This window comes from Capricornis sumatraensis, chromosome 2, assembly GCF_032405125.1.
Source record: "Capricornis sumatraensis isolate serow.1 chromosome 2, serow.2, whole genome shotgun sequence".
In the NCBI taxonomy this organism is placed as follows: domain Eukaryota; kingdom Metazoa; phylum Chordata; class Mammalia; order Artiodactyla; family Bovidae; genus Capricornis; species Capricornis sumatraensis.
Window position 1 is genome coordinate 17,659,250 of NC_091070.1, and position 22,575 is coordinate 17,681,824.

Consider the following 22,575-nt stretch of genomic DNA (forward strand, 5'->3'; position numbering starts at 1 on the left):
ACCAAACAAACCACAGCTATACACAAGGATGAATCTCACAAACATAGAGTAAAAGAAGAAAGGTACAACAAGATACATTCATATGATTCCACTCATTTAAAGTCTACTTGACTTGGCAAGGAAAGTATTATTTTGGGATGCAATGAATTCTTTATTTTCTGGAATGAGACCTGGGGGATTAAACTTAGAAAGTAAAGTGAAGTGAAAGTCGCTCAGTCATGTCCAACTCTGCGACCCAACAGACTATTCAGTCCATGGGATTCTCTAGGCCAGAATACTGGAGTGGGTAGCCTTTCCCTTCTCCAGGATTTAGAAAACAAAAAATTAATTGTTAAAAAATTGAGGACAGTGGTGAAATATGGAAGAACAGAGGTTTTCTTTATCAAGGAGAAACCCATGGAAGGCCTGAAACCTGACAATGTTCTCCTTCTTGACTGGGTGGTGGGTATCTCCTTCCTTAATAACTCTTTAAAAATGTATATCCATATAGTTTTGTGCTTTTATGTGTCTAGCACGTATCCCAACTAAAAATATGTAGGTTATATATCCACACATATTTAGAAGGGAGGGGAATGAGGTTAGCGAGGTATGTACAGATATGTTTGTGGTTCTAATAATATGTTTCATGAGCTAGGAGGTGAGTACTTGGGTTTTCCTTTACTATTATCTATATCTAGCTGTCTAAAATATTTTAAATCAAAGTTAAAACTAAAAGAAGGCAATGTAGAAAAGAATATGGATGCTCTTGTTTCTGTTTTCACTTCATTATTGTTAAAAAATATTTATCCAATAAATTAAAATTAGGAGAGAAAATTTAGGGGGGAAATCCTCATGAAGAGCAACACTTATTAGCACATGGAAATTTTCACATATTCAAAATCCACAAGGATTTGGAAAGACTACCAACATGCCAGTAGAAAAATGGGAGTTGAGAGACAGAAGATGTGGGAAAGATAGGAGCTAGATAGAAACACTTTAAATCAACACTGGTTGAATATATCTGCCCTTAAGTCATTTCAAAAATCAGAGAGAAAAAAAAAAAAAAATCAGAGAGAAAAGAACACCACTAGAGGACAGTAACCAAAAGATTTTATAACAAATAAGTTGTCATAACGGATGACCCTCACCTGATTTAACATTAATATTCCAAATTTTAAATATTTCAATTTCCAGAAAATAAAGAATTCACTGCATCCAAAAATAATACTTTTCTTGCTGGTAGTCAAGCGATGGGATCTCCTTCTTTTCATACAAAGCTAATCTCACTACCCATGCTCAGCATTCTACTACTTCCTCCTACCTCTCCTGGAGCCTCCTTATCAATTACCCACTCTTTCTGTTCATGGATTCTCTAATGGGCTCTTTCCCCTTAACACAAAACCACCCTCTAATATCTCAAATCTTAAAAGTTAACTTTTTAATCTACTTTATGTCCTTCTCTTTTTCCTTCCCATAGCAAGATAACTTTTAGAAAGTATACTTCCTCAACTAGACTCACCCTTGCAGTGATATCTTAACCTGCTACAGCCTGGCTTTCCATTCCCTCTCCAAGGAACATGTCCTGCCTAGGGCAATAATGTCTTCACCGATCCTATGGCACTGCTGGTGGTTTAGTCTGACTCCTGCAACTCCATGGACTGTAGCCTGCCAGGCTCCTCTGTCCATGTAATTCTCCAGGCAAGAATATTGGAGTGGGTTGCCATTTCCTTCTCCAGGGCATGTTCCCGACCCAGGAATTGAACTCGGGTCTTCTGCACTACAGGTAGATTCTTTACCAACGGAGCTATGAGGGAAGCCTATCTTATTGGGATGGTCCCTATATCACTAGCCTCTTAGAAGCATTTGTCAACTTGACCATTCCCTTGGGTTCTATGCCTGCACTTCACGCCAGTATTCCTCCTATTGCTCTAGCCTCTCTTTATTCCCTCCTCCACAGGCTCTCCTGCCTCACCCTGCACCTTGAATAGGTACCTTAAGTTCCATGCGGTTCTGTCTTGGCCTCCTTTTCTTCTCACTCTCACTCTATGGGTGTTCATATCTGTTCTTATGACTTAAACTATTGGTGCAGGTAATTGACAGTCCAGTGGTTAGGACACCACGCTCTCAATGCTGAGGACCCAGGTTCAATTCCTGGTTGGGGAACTAAGATACCACAGGCTGCACTGCATAGCCAAAAAATTAAACAAATAAACTACCAATGCACTTATGACTCCCGTGGTTGCCTTTCGCCATGACTCCTCTAATTTTTACAGTTTCCACAGTTTACAGTCAGTTATAAAGTCAGTTATCCCATTCCACCAGTACCACAGAGCAGGCTAAGTTCTTTTAAGTCTTGTTTATCTTATCTTTGATGGCACTAATTTTTACCTGGTAACATTAGCCGACTGCATTCTGAGGCTTCAGTCACTGGAAGTAGGGACAAGCAAGTTATGTCTTTAGCTTCTGATTCTACTAACCCCTGTCCTAGGGGGATGGACGTATTCTGAACAAACTGTACCAGGAGCTGGAGGGGAAGGTGGGGATGTGGAGACAACAAATAATACAGGTTGTCAGAAATATATCTAAACTTCTGAATTTACCAAAAGGAGACTATGTACTGATAATTAAGTCTTGATTGCTCACTACTATCCACCTTATTCATAGAAAAATCAGATTAACTACAAAATATTATGTTATTTTTATCAAATGTTCTATTCTAGACAAAAGTTGAATGATATGGAAAGTAATAACCTTTCACAAAACAGAGAAATGATAAAAATAATTATAATTATAAATAGTGGCTATTACAAATTCAACTGCAACAATGTGTATGATTATAATATACCTTATAAAGCACTTTTCTGTGTATTGGCTCTTTTAATCCTCACTGAACTCAGTAAAATTGCATGTATTTTAAAGGTAATAAATCAAGATGAAGACACTAAGTCACTAGTCCAAGGTCACATTTATACTTAGGTAACATGATTCCAAATTTAGCTATCTTTCTACTAAACAACACAAATATTCTAAAATTAGAATGAGAAAAATGAATAAAAATTGTTTAAATCCCTTAATCACATTTAAAAAGAAAACTTATTAATATATACAATTATATAATCAATATAATTATATTTATACAAAATTAATTAACATGGTTTGTGGTAGTAAAGATTTACATATGTGTACATATATATGCCATATAAAAAATAAATTTTGTCATTATATTATCTAAATGTATAATAATTTATACTTATTTAAATAACAAATGTGAAAGTGAAAGCCTCCCAGTCATGTCCAACTCTTTGCAACCCCATGGACAATACAGTCCATGGAATTCTCCACGCCAGAATACTGGAGTGGGTAGCCTTTCCCTTCTCCAGGGGATCTTCCCAACCCAGGGATCAAACCCAGGTCTTCCACATTGCAGTCGGATTCTTTACCAGCTGAACCACAAGGGAAGCCCCAAAACTAACAAATATAAAAAGTCATAAAAGGTAAGAAGTGAAGTTTTAAATTTTTGAGAAAGCAATTAGTAACAGAAAACTAACAAACTAGTATTTATAACCAGAACCATATGACCTACAAAACTTAAAATATTTACTACCTGGCCCATTACAGAAAACATTTGCTGACTCTTGAATTAAGAACAAACTCTCTAACACAGCCCACCAAAAGAAAAAGAAACCAGTTGTCTGGGCTCACCTCTGGTTTGGATTCTAACTCATCTGATAACATTGATTCAGCTTCCAAATTCTGTAGCTGTTCAGGGGACAGGTTAAAATCTTAATTCAGAGTCAATGACACCTTCCTGTTGTGCTCATATTCCCCTAGGAAGTGATATGCTTTTCCTGTAAGATGCTGTGCTGGCTGGGTAATCAATGTCGCCTAAAAAAGGAAAAACAAGAGAGAGAAACTTCAGAGCAGCAGGAAAATGTAGCTAAAAAAACAAAGCCACTTCTTTATATACCCCCAAATCACAACAGCAAGTAAAGAATTCAGCCCCAAACACTTGTTTTAAAATAGAACAAGCCCAACATGTATCAAAACCCATAAAAAGTCATACTTTGACGTAGAATTTCTACTAAGAATCTATTCTAAGAACACAGAGAACAGACTTGTGGTTGCCAAGGGAGAAGTAGGTAGGGGAGAAATGGATTGGGATTAGCAGATGCAAATGATTATATATAGAATGGATAAACAACAAGGTCCTACTGTATAGCACAAAACTATATTCAATATCCTGTAATAAACCACAGTGGAAAAGAATATGAACACATGTGTTCATATATATACATATATACATGTGTTATATATATACATATATATAACGAGTCATGCTGTACAGCAGAAACACAACACTGTAAATCAACTATACTTCAATAAAATAAATTTTAAAATAAAAAATAAGCAAGGTTTCAAATATGGAAAAAGCTGTATGCCCAAAGAATTTCACCTTATCATCTGTGATATAAATAACACTATAAGCAACATATAAATACACATATATATTCATTTAAGTAATGGCTGAATATGGTATGACACTGTCACTTAAAAATAGTTATCAAAACAAAGCAACAACAAAAAATGTTAATGACATTAAATTACAAAAACAAAATACAAAGTGATACATTTGCTGTCATTAAAACCAGTTACGACATGCACAGGAAAAAGTAAAAGGAAATTCATACAGCCATGATAGTCGCTGTACTGGGTGGGTGGTGGTAGGCTGGTGTAACATTTTTCTTAATTTCTCAATTTTGTATAAAAGATTGTTATACAGTCAAAATTTGAACAGTGTTTCCCAAAAAAACAGAACTCTTGGGACCCTCATGAAGCTGTTTCCCTCACTTAAATTCTTACTTTCTTCATGACTATCTTCAGTGTTGTGTTTGGATTTCTTTTTCATTTTTTGTGTGTATTTATCTATTATAGATTTTTGGTGTGCAATAACCATGAGGTTTGTTTTGTTTTCATTTTGCTTTTTGGCTGCGCTGGGTCTTTGCCGCAGTGGGCAAGCTCTTCGCCGCAGCGCACAGCCTTCTCTACTTGTAGCACGTGGCTTAGCTGTGTCATGGCTTGTGGGATCTCAGTTCTTGGACCAGTGATCAAACCTGCATCCTCTGCTTTGGAAGGCAGATTCTCAGCCAACTGACCACCAAGAAAGTCCCTACCATGAGGTTTTGGTATAGTAGTCTCTCTCTCTCTCTCTCTCTCTCTCTATATATATATATATATATATATACATACACACACACACACACACACACACACACACACACACACACACACACACAGACATGATTCCGTTATCTTAATTTCAAATGCATTTTAGATATCCTGCATTTTTACTCTCCTCCTCTCACGATTACTGGTTTCGATATCATATTTTACATCTAATTGTTTTGTGTATCCCTTAACTGCTTATTGTGGATACAGATAATTTCTTTTTTAACTTCCCTACTAGTCTGTGTGTAGATGATTTCCTACCATTACTGGATGTTTCCCTTTACGAGTGAGCTTTCGTATTTCGTAATTTTCTTTTTCTAGTTATGGCTCTTTCTTTTCCACCTAGACAAGTTTCTTTAGCGTTTGGTGTAGCCTGGTTTGGTGGTGATGAATCACTTTAGCTTTTGCTTGCCTATAAAGTTGGAATTCTCCATCAAATCTGAACAAGAACTTTGCTGGGTAGAGCATTCTTGTTTGCAGTTTCTTCCTTTTATTCACTTAATATGTATCATGCCACTCCCTTCTGGCCAGCAGAGTTTCTACTGAAAAATCAGCTGATAACATTGTGGGAGTTCCTTTGTATGTTGTTGCTTAGCCCTTGCTGCTTTCAATATTTTGTTTACCTTTACTTTTTGTCACTTTGATTACTATGTGTCTTGGCATCTTCCTCCTTGGGTTAATCCTGTATGAGACTCTTTGCACTTCCTGGACTTGGGTGACTGCTTCCTTTCCCATTAGGAAGTTTTCAGCTATTATCTCTTCAGGTATTTTCTCAGGCCCTTTCTCTCTTCTCCTTCTGGGACCCCTATAATGGGAATGTTAGTGTGTCAGATGTTGTCCCAAAGGTCTCTTAAAACTAGCCTCATTTTTTTTTCATTCTTTTTTTCTGTTCTGCAGCAGTGATTTCCACCACTCTTTCTTCCAGCTCCCTGATCCATCCCGCCTCATTTATTCTGCTACAGATTTCCTTCTATTGTGTTTTTCATTTCAGTTATTGTCTTCTACAACTCTGGCTGGCTGGTCTTTATATTTCCTAACTCTGTTAAAAACTTCTTGTAACTTCTCACTCTGTGCATCTATTCTTTCCCTGAGGTCTTCCATTATCTTTACAGTCATTACTCTAAACTCTTTCTTGGGCAGACTGCTTCCTTTTTCCACTTTACTTAGTTGATGTTTGGGGGTTTCATCTTACTCCTCTGTCTGGAACATAATTTTTGCCATCTCATTTTGTCTAAATTTCTGTTTGAATTTTTGTGTATGTGGTAGGTTAGTTACGTTTCTCAGCCTTGGAAAAGTGGCCCTTTGCAGGGGATGTCCTCTGTGTCCCAGCAGTACACTCTCCTCTTGTCACCCGAGGGCCAGCACCCATCTGGTCCCAGAGCAGGTTCTGATAAGTATTTGCAGACTCAGTTCCACAGACTGTGGGGTTGTAGTTTTCTTGCTTCTGGTGTCACCCTGCTTATTTAACTTATATGCAGAGTACATCATGAGAAACGCTGGACTGGAAGAAACACAAGCTAGAATCAAGATTGCAGGGAGAAATATCAATAACCTCAGATATGCAGATGATACCACCCTTCATGGCAGAAAGTGAAGAGGAACTAAAAAGCCTCTTGATGAAAGTGAAAGAGGAGAGCGAAAAAGTTGGCTTAAAGCTCAACATTCAGAAAACGAAGATCATGGCATCCGGTCCCATCATTTCATGGCAAATAGATGGGGAAACAGTGGAAACAGGGTCAGACTTTATTTTTGGGGGCTCCAAAATCACTGCAGATGGTGATTATCCCATGAAATTAAAAGACGCTTACTCCTTGGAAGAAAAGTTATGACCAATCTAGATAGCATATTCAAAACCAGAGACATTACTTTGCCGACTAAGGTCCGTCTAGTCAAGGCTATGGTTTTTCCTGTGGTCATGTATGGATGTGAGAGTTGGACTGTGAAGAAGGCTGAGCACCGAAGAATTGATGCTTTTGAACTGTGGTGTTGGAGAAGACTCTTGAGAGTCCCTTGGACTACAAGGAGATCCAACCAGTCCATTCTGAAGGAGATCAGCCCTGGGATTTCTTTGGAAGGAATGATGCTAAAGCTGAAACTCCAGTACTTTGGCCACTTCATGCGAAGAATTAACTCATTGGAAAAGACTCTGATGCTGGGAGGGATTAGGGGCAGGAAGAGAAGGGGATGACAGAGGATGAGATGGCTGGATGGCATCACTGACTCAATGGACGTGAGTCTGAGTGAACTCCGGGAGTTGGTGATGGACAGGGAGGCCTGGTGTGCTGCGATTCATGGGGTCACAAAGAGTTGGACACGACTGAGAGACTGAACTGAACTGGTGTCTACCTGGTGGGCAGGGCTGAGTCAAGGGGCAAGGTGGCTGTGGGATCAGGAAGTCTTCCTATCTGCTGATACGTGGGCCTGTGTTCCTGCCCTGTTGCTTGGCATGAGGCATCCCAGGACGATAGGCTGTTGGGTGGGGCCAGGTCTTGGTGGTAATGACCCAAGCAAGATGTCAGCTGCCAGCAAGAGTTCACACAGATGCATATGCCCCTATATCTCTGCCAACAGTGCTGACCTCCTCAGGGTCAGCTGCAGTCATTGCCCGCTTCCCAGAGACACCCTCCAAGACCAACAGGTAGGTCTGGTCCAGGTTCCTAAGAAGTCACTGCCTCTGCCCTAGGTTCTGGTGCATGTGAGACCTTATATGCACCCTCCAAGAGTGGAGTCTCTTGTTTCCCTCAGTCCTGTGGAGCTCCAGAAATGAAGACCCTAATGCTCCAGGTGCTCCCCCTTCAGATGCCAGATCCCCAGGATGGGTAGCCTAACTTGGAGCTCAGAACTCTTACTCCTGTGGGAGAACTTCTGCAATATAATTATGCTCCAGTTTGTGGGCTGCTGTCCTGGGGAGTATGGGATTTGATTATATCAAGAGTGTGCCTCTCCTATCGTCTTGTGGCTTCTTCCTTGTCTTTGGATGTAAAATGTCTTTTTGGTAGGTTCCAGTCTTTTTCACTGATGATTGTTCAGCAGTGAGTTGTGATTTTGGTGTGTTCATGAGAGTGGGTGAACTCAAGGTCCTTCTATCGTGCCATCTTATCTCCCATCCTCTAAATTCTTATTTTCTTAAAACTTAACTTTTCTTTCAGATTTTGGAAAATAAGTCTGCTTTATTTTGTACAATTTTTGCTAAAATTGGGAGCACTATTATATACAAAGTAAGCATACAGTATAAAATATATCAAGAATGGGAGTTTTCAATACATACCAAGGTAGAATGGAAAGTCAGAACAAGAAAGACTTACTCTACCAAAAAAGGCATTTAGAAGTACGTAAATAAATGTTTATTGCCCTGTTGGATCAGTCCTCTTCCCATTGCTGGCTTCCAGAAATCCTCATTTTCATCATAAAAAAAAAACTTATAAAATGTAAATGAAAAGGCTTGCTTTACGTTTATCACATAAAATTAAGTGTCGTAAATCTGACTTTTCCCTTTACATGTTTTTCTCACTTAACACTATAACTGCTCAATGTAGTTTACCAATCCCTCTTTTCACAGAAGAAGGAACCAAGGTTTAGTACAATTATTTGTCCAAATTATTAAGCTGCAGAGCCAGCATTCCCACCCAGAGTAAGTTAGCAAAAGTAGTAATTAAATCCCTCTAGGTCTGGTCTTGAATCTTCAGGATTTAAGAATTCCTTTTCCCCAATCTCAGCTCATTTCAAGAAGCCAAAAAACTATCAAATGTTTGCTTAGGTTATCCTTAGGGTTCCTCCAACTTTAAGATTTTAGGATTGTAAAATCTCTAAGAAACTAGACAACTATTTACTGTCCTTTATATTTGTTAGTTTTCTTAGAAACTGATGGTACTGGCTCCATTTCTGATATCCTTACTAATAAAAAATTTTTTAAAATTAAGCATATGAATATGTATACCAAACAAGGGGAAAAAATCAGATATACTAGATTTTAGACAATTTTACAAATCTGTTATAATAATTTAGAGAAGGGAGCTGCCACCTCTCTTATAGTTTAAGAGCCATCTCTAGATCACCATTTCTCAAGGGTTCATGGTTATCTGTGACATTTCATTTTAGTGTTTTCATTTCCAATGATTATTTCAAAAAAATTAACACCTATGCATTTTCTGGAACAAATTAGTATCCATATTATAACTGAGTTCTGTGTTTTTCCAGTAGTCATGTATGAATGTGAGAGCTGGACAATAAAAAAGGCTGAGTGCAGAAGCATTGATGCTTTTGAACTGTGGTGCTAGAGAAGACTCTTGAGAGTCCCTTGAACAGCAAGATCAAACCAGTCAATCCTAAAGGAAATCAACTCTGAATATTCACTGGAAGGACTGATGCTGAAGCTGAAGCTCCAATACTTTGGCCACCTGATGCAAAAAGCCAACTCACTGGAAAACACCCTGATGTTGGAGAAGATTGAGGGCAGAAGGAGAAGGGGCGACAGGATGAGATGGTTGAATGGCATCACTGACTCAATGGACATGAGTTTGAGTAAATTCCGGGAGCTGGCAATGGACAGGGAAGCCTGGCGTGCTGTAGTCCATGGGGTTGCAAAGAGTTGGACACAATTGAGCGACTGAACAACAACTGAGTTCTACCATACAATTTGTTGCCCAGTTTGTGGTTTGTATGTTTGCTGTATAAATAAAAGAAAGACAAGTAGGTTGCAATACAACAGGCAGATGACCTCAAAAGAATCTGTACTGGAGCACTCAGTACCTTATCAAGTGTACTGGATGGATCTCATCTTTAACACAGCAACCTGCTATGTACATTGAGCTATTTCTAGTCTCAATTCAAATTACCCATTTAAGAGATTTCAAGCACAATTCAAATGTTTTTTTACATAACAGCTTCACTGAGAGGTAATTCACATATCGTACAATTCACTCGAAGAGTACAACTAATTTTTTTAGTATATTCAGTTATATGACCATAACCATGATCAATTTTACAATTTCATCACCCCTCAAAGGAAATCCATTAGTAATCCCTCCCCATTTCCTCCCCAAACTTCCCCTGACCAAGCGTAGGCAACCACTAATCTATTTTTTGTCTCTATGGATTTACCTATTCTGAATATTTCATATAAATGGAATCATACATGTAATCTTTTGTGCTTGGTTGCTTTCACTTAGCATGTTTCCAATGTTAACCCGTGTTACAGAATGTATCAGTACTTAATTTCTTTTTACATTATTCTACTGGATGGATATATTATACGTTTTATTCATCCATTTTTCAGTTGATGGTCATTTGGGTTGTTTTCCAATTTGGCTATCATCAATAATGTTGCTATGAAGATTCATATGGAAAAATTTTGTGTGAACATGTTTTTATTCTTTTGGGTATACGTTTAAGAATAGAACTGATAAGATGATACAGTAACTGTGTTTACCCTCTTGAAGAATTACCAGGCTATCTTCCAAAGTGGCCGCACCACTTTACAATCCCACCAGTAGTGCGTGAGGTATCCAATTTCTCCCTATCCTCACTTTTTAAAATTACATCTTTTTAAAGACAGCCATTCTAGTAGGTATGAAGTGGTAATTCATTGCAGTTTTGAGCTGCATAACCTGATGGCTAATAACGCTGAGCATCTTTTCATGTACTTATATGCCATTTGTACATCATTTTTGGAGAAATGCTTATTCAGATCATTGGCCGATTTTTAAATTTAGTTGTCTTTTTATTATTGATTTGTAAGAATTTTTTACATATTCCAGATACAAGTCTCTTACTAGCTAAAAGATCTGCATAAATTTTCCTTCCATTCTGTGTTATTTTCTTCTGAATAAGGCAACTCTAACTCTAATAAGTAACCAAATAATACCTCACTGAAATTGGCGTTCAAGGACTTCTGGTCAGTTTTAGATGAATATGAGATCTGATTATCATAAACTGCTTCACAATGCCTTCACATTATAAACACTACCTTGTATGATATTCTCCACACTGCTATTATTAAAGCTAAAATATAGTCATAGATTATGTATATTAGTGAATCCAAAGCTAAATCTTTCCACTATTCAGTTCAATATTTAGTTCAGTTTAGTCACTCAGTCGTGTCCGACTCTTTGCAACCCCACGGACTGCAGCACACCAGGACTCTCTGTCCATCACCAACTCCCGGAGCTGACTCAAACTCATGTCCATCGAGTCGGTGATGCCATCCAACCATCTCATCCTCTGTCGTCCCCTTCTCCTCCTGTCTTCAATCTTTCCCAGCATCAAGTATTATGCTCAATATTATTTCATTTCAGTAAAACAACATCTCTACTACATAATATGAAGTTTAATTTAATTTGGATTTTCTTAGGTTTTACTGTGGTTAACATCTATATACTTACTCATAAGGGCTTCCCTGGTGGCTCAGAGTAAAGAATCCACCTGCCAATGCAGGAGATGCAGTTTCAATCCTTGGGTTAGGAGGATCCCCTGGAGGAAGAAATGGCAACCCATTCCAGTATTCTTGCTTGGGAAATCCCATGGACAGAGGAGCCTGGTGGGCTACAGTCCACGGGATCGCAGAAGTTGGACATGGCTTAGAGACTAAACAACAACTTACAAATAAAAATATAAATCCGTTATAACAATGGACATAACACTGACAACCTAAATTGTACTAAGTATCTGGTTCCTACCTACTTAATACATGGCCATCAAGATACATGAGATTGCTTAAGAAAACAATCTTGCTTCAGCATATGTATTTTTAAAATTCCACTGACCTTACCATTGCTATTACTGAATTGTCTGTAAATTTGTTTTGATTTTATAGTTAAGGGCCATCAGGTTCAATATAGGAGGGATAAGGATTACTTAGCTTTTTGTTTGAATACATTTAGAGTAATTACAATAAAAATAATTTACAAGTGTGAGGTGGGGGGAGTGTCCAATGTTTTTCCTTCAAATGCAATTTACTTGACACTAGAGTGAAAGGCAACTCACTCCAGTATTCTTGCCTGGGGAATCCCATGGACAGAGGAGTCTGGTGGGCTACATTCCATAGGATCACAAACAGTAAGATACAACAGAAGTGAGTTAGCATGCATGCAGAGTGAAAGGCATAGCTCTACTCAAAGAGAAGCTATTCTCAAGATAATTATGGGTCTCAGAGGAAATTTCTTCTCAGGATTTCTTATGCTGTTAATTAAGATACGAGATTAGAGATGCAACACCAAGTAGTATCCTGTGATTAAAGGATCACTCAGCATCCTTGGAGAAGGAAATGGCAACCCACTCCAGTGTTCTTGCCTGGAGAATCCCAGGGATGGAGGAGCCTGGTGGGCTGCTGTCTATGGGGTCGCACAGAGTCGGACACGACTGAAGCGACTTGGCAGCAGTAGCAGCAACATCCTTTAATGTGGACATTCATTTGTTCATTCTTATTTTCTACCTTTACCTGGTGGACTGGTAAAATCTGTATTCTTATTTCCTTTTGAACAGAAAAATTACTAATTTAGTATCATAAATAATAAAAGAGATAATGGTACTTAATTGTCAGCAACAAAGGCCAGGCACATCAAATCATATTTTCCAAAAATCATACATAAAGAATCTTGGCTCTGGATAAAGAGTTTATAACAAAACAAACTGATCTCAGAAACCCAAGGATTGGTCTAATAGTACTTTTCAGACCCTTTTGCCCTCTATCTTGGGTAACAACTAAATTTTACTGCCTCTATGGTTCCCTATGGCCATCAAAGCATACTGCTTAAAGAAAATAATCTTGGTCTGGCACATATTGTATTTTTAGAAGCCCATTCATTGATTCTGCCACTGTAATTATTGAATATATTATCCTATAGTAAGCCTAAGAGTTAAAAAGAATGCAGGCAACACAAACTTTTGCACAAACGAAAGCAAAAAACCTAAGAAGCTCTGAAATGTTCTGGGAACACGTAGTGAGAGAACTTCTAACAACAGCAAAGTAGATTAAGGACAACAGCAATCTCTATGATCAGGACCATATGGAGAACAACTTTCCTTCTGCTTTTAGCCAAATAAATCCTAGGAACTGAAGTTTGATAAACTGTATTCTTTTTCTACAGTACATTTAACATCATCCAGCAAATTATGCATTAATACTAAGAAGCTAAGTTTAATAAAAAAGTTGAGGTGTTTTTAATTAAAAATCCAAGGTGTCTAAAGCAGGAACATAAATTCTGCCTGTTTCTCTGGTTGAGACCTGGGCAAGCTACTCATCTTCTTGGCCCTAGGAAACTCCTCTGAAATACCCAAATGAAATAGATATACCCTAAGCTTACTTACGTATCAGTTAACAGAAATAATGATAAAATTCTTCAGAAGCAAAGTTTTACATAAATGCTTAAGAAACAAGCAAATCTATCAAATCCTTTCAGTTCAGTTGAGTTGCTCAGTCATGTCCAACTCTTTGAGACCCCATGAATCGCAGCATGCCAGGCCTGCCTGTTCATCACCAACTCCCGGAGTCCACTCAAACTCACGTCCATCAAGTCGGTGACGCCATCCAGCCATCTCATCCTCTGCCGTCCCCTTTTCCTCCTGCCCTTAATCCCTCCCAGCATCACAGTTTTTTCCAATGAGTCAACTCTTCGCGTGAGGTGGCCAAAGTACTGGAGTTTCAGCTTTAGCATCATTCTTTCCAAAGAAATCCCAGGGCTGATCTCCTTCAGAATGGACTGGTTGGATCTCCTTGCAGTCCAACAGACTCTCAAGAGTATTCTCCAACACCACAGTTCAAAACCATCAATGCTTCGGCGCTCAGCTTTCTTCACAGTCCAACTCTCACATCCATACATGACCACTGGAAAAACCATAGCCTTGACTAGATGGACCTTAGTCAGCAAAGTAATGTCTCTGCTTTTGAATATGCTATCTAGGTTGGTCATAACTTTCCTTCCAAGGAGTAAGCATCTTTAAATTTCATGGCTCCAATCACCATCTGCAGTGATTTTGGAGTCCAAAAAAATAAAGTCTGACACTGTTTCCACTGTTTCCCCATCTATTTGCCATGAAGTGATGGGACCAGATGCCATGATCTTCGTTTTCTGAATATTGAGCTTTAAGCCAACTTTTCACTCTCCTCTTTAACTTTCATCAACAGGCTTTTTAGTTCCTCTTCACTTTCTGCCATAAAGGTGGTGTCATATGCATATATGAGGTGACTGATATTTCTCCTGACAATCTTGATTCCAGCTTGTGTTTCTTCCAGCCCAGTGTTTCTCATGATGTACTCTGCATATAAGTTAAATAAGCAGGGTGACAATATACAGCCTTGACGTACTCCTTTTCCTATTTGGAACCAGTCTGTTGTTCCATGCCCAAACTGTTGCTTCCTGACCTGCATACAGATTTCTCAAGAACCAGGTCAGGTGGTCTGGTATTCCCATCTCTTTCAGAATTTTCCACAGTTTCTTGTGATCCACACAAAGGCTTGGCATAGTCAATAAAGCAGAAATAGATGTTTTACTGGAACTCTCTTGCTTTTTCCGTGATCCAGCAGATGTTGGCAATTTGATCTCTGGTTCCTTTGGTTTTTCTAAAACCAGTTTGAACATCTGGAAGTTCACAGTTCACGTATTGCTGAAGCCTGGCTTGGAGAATTTTGAGCATTACTTCACTAGCGGGTGAGATGAGTGCAATTGTGCGGTAGTTTGAGCATTCTTTGGCATTGCCTTTCTTTGGGATTGGAATGAAAACTGATCTTTTCCAGTCCTGTGGCCATTGCTGAGTTTTCCAAATTTGCTGGCATATTGAGGGCAGCACTTTCACAGCATCATCTTTCATGATTTGAAATAGCTCAACTGGAATTCCATCACCTCCACTAGCTTTGTTCATAGTGATGCTTCCTAAGGCCCACTTGACTTCACATTCCAGCATGTCTGGCTCTTAGTGAGTGATCACACCATCGTGATTATCTGGGTCTTGAAGATCTTTTCTGTACTGTTCTTCTGTGTATTCTTGCCATCTCTTCTTAATATCTTCTACTTCTGTTGGGTCCATACCATTTCTGTCCTTTATCGAGCCCATCTTTGCATGAAATGTTCCGTTGGTATCTCTCATTTTCTTGAAGAGATCTCTAGTCTTTCCCATTCTGTTGTTTTCCTCTATTTCTTTGCACTGATCACTGAGGAAGGCTTCCTTATCTCTCCTTGCTATTCTTTGGAACTCTGCATTCAAATGGGAATATCTTTTAAACTTTTCTCCTTTCCTTTTTGCTTCTCTTCTTTTCACAGCTATTTGTAAGGTCTCCTCAGACAGCCATTTTACTTTTTTGCATTTCTTTTCCATGGGGATGTTATTGATTCCTGTCTCCTGTACAATGTCATGAATCTCCATCCATAGTTTATCAAGTACTCTATCAGATCTAGGCCCTTAAATCTATTTCTCACTTCTATTGTATAATCATAAGGGATTTGATTTAGGTCATACCTGAATGGTCTAGTGGTTTCAAACTTCCCTAAACATCTGCAAAGGAAAATACTACACACTAGGCAGCAATCAGCAAAGAAAGACAAAATGTCTTTATAATTAACCTGTTTCTGGTCCCACACCTCAGTGAAGAACTCTCATATGCTAGACAGGAATTAGTGGTAACACCATTTCCCAGAGTAGATATGGCCTAAAACCAATGCAGGCTACATGGAGAAATACTGGGAGGGAAAACCAGACCAAAGTAAACTAATCAAGCAATTAGGGAACAGAGCTGATCCAGGTCTCCTGTCTCAGTCCTGACTGCCATACAGAAGGGCATGTATTCCAAACGGAAAGATGACCAGGGGCTTTTAATACTCTGCATCATGAAAGAAACAGAACATCATTGTGCCAGCCTCCAAAAAGCAATGTGATTCCACTCTAGAATACAAAGCCCAGAATACCAGTGTTGTTCTTATCCTCCTGAGGGAGGCAGAAAATGCCTTGACCTTAACTCGGTTTGGTAAAGAAGGGTAAGAGGGAGAGAGAATGAGAAAAAACAGAAGAAACTGCAAAACACTGTGCTCCCTCAACTGGTCACTCCTCACAAAGGTTAAAATAAAGCACAAAAGTTCAACGGAGAGGAGTAATCTCTCTCCCCATGTGCCAATCTGCTTCTTAGCTCCCTCCACTTCTACCTGTGGCTGACCACAGATACAGAAGGGAACAATACTCAGTAATACTTAAAAAACAAAAAATTCTACTAATGCTAATGAATTACAAAGACCAAAGTTTAAAGTTTATAAAAGAGCAGTTGAAGTTTTGGTATAAAATGGTAAAGAAACAGAAAAATCAAGTAACTTTTTAATATCATATCTAGTATAAGATATAGCATGAGAGTTAACTAAATGTTAATGATAAAGTGGTAATGAGGACTGATCAAAAACATCAAGAACACAGAACGGTGAAGCCAGAATGAATTTCAGAAACTGCAACGTTCATCCTGGGCGTTCCTTCTTCTCTTCCTGGGATGTTCTGGGGTGTCCCATTCCTATGGCCCTGATTTTTATTCCAGTCACCTCCCCATTTCTCTGCAATCCTTCAGAGACAAATTTAAAGCCAATGATCTTCATGCTGCCAAATTTAATGGATACTTTACTGTTTTCATCTTACTTAAACTTTGCAAAGGACAACTATTATTTTTGATTGTTCCACATTCATTCCCCCTGTTTAGGTGACAAGATCCACATTTTGTTTGGGGATCTACCCCTCCCTCACTGTATACATTCTTGGTGGGACTGTAGAATAAGGTGTTCTTTCCTATCTTAATCAACTGTTGGGCAGTCAACTGATATGTTCATCAGATACTTTAACTTAGAACATGAACTCTAAAAGAAGTAACTAACTAAAAGGTGAAAACTGCTATAGCAACCTGTTCATTCCAGTACTGCAATCATCAGTCTTCCCCTGGGGATGCTCAGATTTCTGTCCTTTTCAAAGCCAGGGCCTTCAGCATTTCCTTTGATCCTGTGAGCTGCCCACATCCTTGTTATAAATTCCTCTTCTCCTCAAGTAAATTGGTCACTTGCAATCAGAGTCAGAACTGATATTTTCCCTTACAAGCATTGCCTCCTTCCACAAACACTTTAGTCTTTTGCCTCTAAGATTCTCATTTTAATCCTACCTCATTGGCCACTCCTCCAGTCTTCTCTGATAACTCCTATATTCTTCCTCTACTCACCTTCTAAATACTAATGTTCCTCAGGAGTTTGCAGGCCCTCTTCTCTTACTACATTATATTCTCTTCCTAGTGTGAACACATGGCTTTAAATGACATGGTCTCCAAAATTTTAACCTATAGCCTAGATATCTCCTCTGAGCTACAAACTTGTACATATAATTGCTTATTTGACATCTCTACCTGATGTTTTAATATCTCAAATTTAACATATTCAAAATGAATTCTCTCCCAACCCTGTTTCCCATTGTCCTCTGCCAGCCCCTCTGACCACAACCCTCGCCACTCAAGGGAAGGCCATCATTCACCCCATTTAGAAGTTACTTTTATAACTTCTTTCCTTTGCTCCCAGTATGCAGTCCAGCTACAAGTCTGGACTTGAGTCTATCTCTAACCCACCTACTTCTACTGCCTCTACTCTACTCCAGGCCAACTCTTGCCTTAAAGTACTGTTACTGCCTCCTAACTGGTCTCCCTGCTTCTATTCTTTGCTTCCCTTCATTCTGTTCTCTTCGCATCATTCAATGTCATCTTAAACTATGAATTTTCACATTTTCTTCATGTGGCTTCCCAATATATCTGGAAAAAATCCAAAATCCTTATCCAGGCCTATAAGGACCTACGTGATCCATTCCTGCCTCTCCAAAGACATTCCAGAGTTGTTCTCTATTACTTACTCACCAAGCTCCACCAAATGGCTCTCCCTTAGTTCCTTGAACACATTTAGCTCTTTCCTACGCTAGCGATTTGCACGTGTCATTTCCTCTACCCAGGAATGCTTTCTCTTCTATTGGTTAGCTATTTTTTCATTCTTCAGGGCTCTGTTCAGCCATCAACTCACATAAAAAGGTTATGTATGCCTGATCACTTTATCCCAGGAAGGTTCCCCACAACCCCAGTTTTACTTTCTATCCATCCCTACTGTCTCCATTACAGCACCCATCACAATTTCTAATTCTTTTGTTTTTATATAGTATTCACTTTTTGTCTAGCTGTCATAAAAAAGGGCAAGCTTGTTTACAAATTGTAAGCTCCATAAACAAGGACAAGAACTAGTTTGTCTTGTTCACTACTTTATCTCCTAGCACCCAGAACCCATCACCTGGTGCCTGGCAGAGTACTGTATGTAATTAATAAGGAATTTAGGTCTCCAAGAGTCATTTCTGATACTATGAAGCTCTGAGACTGTCTTTTCTATGAGCTTTCAGGGCTTTTATGCAAGCTTCTCTGTAAGCAGCTAGTAGGCACTAAATAAACATTTGCATATTAAATGAATGACACCACAAATGATAACCAAATTTTTGTCTCTATTACTAACCTCTCTCTGAACTCCAAACTATTTCTAACTGCTTGCTAGGTATCCCCAAGTGGATGTTTACCTCAATTTTAACAATGTCCAAAATCCAGACTGTCATCTTCCCCACCAAACCTGTTCTTCTTCCCGTATTATCCATTTCAGTTATCGCCCAATTTTCCTCCCACTCAGCTACAAACTCTAGGTCTTGAACAATCTCTCTCATCCTCCAAATCTAAATAATCCCAGTGGTTCTGATTCCTCCAAATTTATTCCTACCAAAATGCACTGTTTAGGTTTTTCATTATCTTTCAACTCCAATATGAAAACAAGCTTCTAACTGGCCACCTTGCCCTTAAAATTCCCCTTTCCAATCCATCTTTTATGCAGCCACTCGAGTTACCTTTCCAAAACACAGAGTTTATGTCACTTCCCTTGCCCAAAGTTCAGTGCCTCAGAATTAACAGTCAAATCCCTAAGCATGGCATTTTAAATATTCAACAGTATGTCCTCAAATACACTTTCAGTTAAAGCATCCACTATACTCCTCAATGAATCCTTTTCTCCAGTACACACTGAACTGCCTACTAAATGAACACTCTAACCTATTTCAGTGTTCAAGATCTTTCCCTTGGGATAGTTCTTCAGTAATAAGACCCTCCAGTAATAAACGCTGCAATCCAGCTGTGATCTTTGAAATCCTTTCCTGTCTTCAAAATCTAACTCATATGCCATCCTCCATGAAGACTCATCTTTTCCCTCCAGTCAAAACAAATCTATCCTTCCCTGGTGTTCTCACAACACAGTTTAACCTCTCTTTAACAATTATCTCACCCTGCTTTGGGAGTTAGTTGTCTTCCAGCATGTTTTTCTCACTAGTTAAGGTTCACTGAATTTATTCATCCTCCCACTAACTCAGCACGGTGCTTGCACAAACTAAGCATTTAGGAAATATTTGCTGAATGAATAGGTAACCTTCTTCATTTACAGGGGGTGTGGGTGGGGGTGTCAAAGCTAAAGATTAAGTAATTTGCAGAAAACGAGACCTCTACTTAGACGCAAAATTTTAAAGACTAGAACCTAAATCTTTTGAGCTTAGTTGACCTCACTATCTCATACGAAGACGGTGGAATTTTTCACTCCCTAACAATAACAAAATGCCCCTGGTTTTATTTTAAAATATTTCTTTCATCCTCTTTACAAATATGCTGCGTCGACCCTTGGGTCAAAATGAGGAGGAAGTACAAATTCTTAACTTCCAAGTTAATAATATTTAACTTTCAAATGAATCCTAAGTGCTTTTCAGAGTCTCATGAGCAAGGGGGATAAACTTTAATAAACTAATTGAATTCTTTTCTCCGAAGAGACTTCAGAGGATAAATACAACCTGCGAAACGAATACAGGCGGTAAGCACTCACAGCCCCACACCCTCGCCTTCAAATGACACGCGAAGGAGAAACCGGCGGCCCAGCCCCTCCGAGTCGGTAGTCTTTCTTCTTCTAGTCCCAGGGAGTGGACATATGGAAGAAGAGAGTAGATCTGGGGCTGAAATATCCAGGGCAGAGTCGCCCTGGCATCATTGTTCCCCGACTACAACGGCCTAGTGAAGGGCCCCAAGGCTGGCGGGCGGGCCTCACTTGCGGGTGCTGTCTGGGAGCCCCCGCCCCGGGCACTCGCTGACTCTAGCTTTCTCAGGTCGGTCTTGTCCCCATGTCCCTGGCCCCCAGACCAACTAAAGGAGCCGAAACACCGGCCCCAGAAGCCCTCGAGGAGAAAAGCCGAAGCCGTAGGGCTTCAGACCCGCCGCTCCAGATCCGGGTGGGGTGCCCCGGGGGCGGTTTCCCGGTCCTCTCCGGGGACAAAACTCGGCCCGCGCCCCCGAGAAGCCGGCGCTGACTTCCTCCCTCTCGGAGACCACCCAGCCGAGCGGGTATGGTCGGGACCACCCCAGAACTCACCTTCCAGCCCCGGGCAGCAGTCCGTCCGTCAGTCGGTCCCGAATTCTGTCCACACAGAGCGTCTTCCGGCTCCTGCCGGAAGCAGTTCGAGCGCGGGACAGGAAGTTTGGCCGCCCCGACGCACACACCCACTCGCTTGCCTCCCAGCCGCGCGACTGTAGCGCCGAAGAGGGTTCCCGCCCGGTGGCCTCAGGCCTGCGCGGGCCAAGCTGGTGGCGCAGGGCTTGGCTCTGGTAGGGTAGGATCTGCGCTCTCCCGCCTCCCACTCATTCCCTCTCGGCCTTTGTAGCTCCGTGGTCTGCGAAGCCCGAAAAAACGGGGTCAGTCAATTCTAGGCGTGACGTCATTGCTTCCCTGCTGCAACGGACGGGGTAGTTTTTCCTGTCAGCTGAGATCAGTACAGGTTGCAGTGGAGGCAAGCGAGAAAGAAAAGATCACTACTTAAACATTTATCACAGTTCTCTGTGATCAGTGAAGAGGACTTTGAAGCTTAAGTGCCAGAGAAGGGAACTTCAGAATAGTTCTGCATTGCATACCGGGCGGGGTAAAAAATTGAGACTCAGGTGTATAACTTTATTTTGGAATGTGGATTCCTTAGTCTTCGTTCTGTCAGTACATTCGGATGTAAAGAGCTCTCGGATGTCCACAGGGGGCTAGAACCCTTGAGTTTCAGGCTGGATGCCACAATTTAGAGCTTTATGTGTCTGACTTGAGTTTTTGAGATTAGTAATTTTTGAATACTTGCTGGGTCCCAAAGGATGAAGGAGAGACTCAGCTAAGATAGTGGTGGTCCAGCATGCTCAGCCATGTCCAACTCTTTCCCGACCCCATGGACTGTAGCCCCACCAGGCTTCTCCAGGCAAGAATACTGGATTGGGTTGCCAGTTCCTTTGCCAGGGGATCTTCCCCACCCAAGGATCAAACCTGCATCTCTTGCATTAGCAGCCAGTTTCTTTACCACTGAGCCACCTGGGAATAAAAGGCATTTTCTAAGTAGGGCGTTTTCAAGAATAGAGACAGAGTTGAAGAAACCAGTAGTTTCCTACACAAAGGATGGTGATTTGAAAAGAAGCAACACCTTTCAAGGGAAGGTTCATTCCTCCCTAGACAAGCCGAGTTTATCTATCCCAGGTGCCTATGGGGTTCTTGTTCAGTTGCTCAGTTCTGTCAGACTCTGTGACCCCATGGCTGCCACGCACCAGGCTTCCTGGTCCTTCACCATCTCCTGGAGTCCACTCAAACTCATGTCCATTGAGTCAGTGATGCCATCCAACCATCTCATCATCTGTTGTCCTCTTCTCCTTCTGCCTTCAATCTTTCCCAGCATCAGAGTCTTTTGCAATGAGTTGGGTCTTCACATCAGTATTAGAGCTTCAGCTTCAGCATCAGTCCTTCCAATGAATGTTCAGAGTTGATTTCCTTTAGGATTGATTGGTTTGATCTCTTTGCTGTCCAAGGGACTCTCAAGAGTCTTCCCCAGCACCACAGTTCGAAAGCGTCAATTCTTCAGCACTCAGCCTTTTTTAATTGTCCAGCTCTCACATCCTTACATGACTACTAGAAAAACCTTAGCTTTGACTATACAGACCTTTGTCAAAAGAGTAAGATCTCTGCTTTTTAATATGCTGTCTAGGTTTGTCATAGCTTTTCTTCTAAGGAGCAAGCAGTATATTTACTTGGAAAGTGAAAGTGTTTGTCACTCAGTTGTGTCTGATTCTGCAATCCCATGGACTATAGCCTGCCAGGCTCCTCTGTCCATGGAATTCTCCAGGCAGAATACTGGAGTGGGTTACCATTCTCTTCTCCAGGGGAACTTCCTGACCCAGGGATCGAACCCAGGGTCTCTTGCATTGCAAGCAGATTCCTTACTGTCTGAGCCACCAGGGAAGGGCCTAGCTAGCTCTAGAGACTGGAAATAGAGATGAAGCTCTCTCTGGAGATGAAATAG

The 22,575-nt window shown here is 40.3% G+C and overlaps 1 protein-coding gene across 3 annotated transcripts in view; it reads right to left on the reverse strand.

Moving 5' to 3' along the window:
• Positions 1-20,667, reverse strand: part of ZNF410 (zinc finger protein 410) — a 42,865-nt gene extending 22,198 nt beyond the window's left edge. For all 3 annotated transcript variants that reach the window (XM_068964166.1, XM_068964164.1, XM_068964163.1), the window contains exons 1-3: positions 20,628-20,667; positions 3,682-3,864; positions 2,368-2,503 (exon numbers count right to left, since the gene is read on the reverse strand). In XM_068964166.1, the coding sequence (XP_068820267.1) occupies positions 2,368-2,503; positions 3,682-3,714 (169 nt within the window). In that variant the 5' untranslated portion in view covers positions 3,715-3,864; positions 20,628-20,667. The remainder of the gene's footprint in view (positions 1-2,367; positions 2,504-3,681; positions 3,865-20,627) is intronic.
• Positions 20,668-22,575: the final 1,908 nt, after the last annotated feature.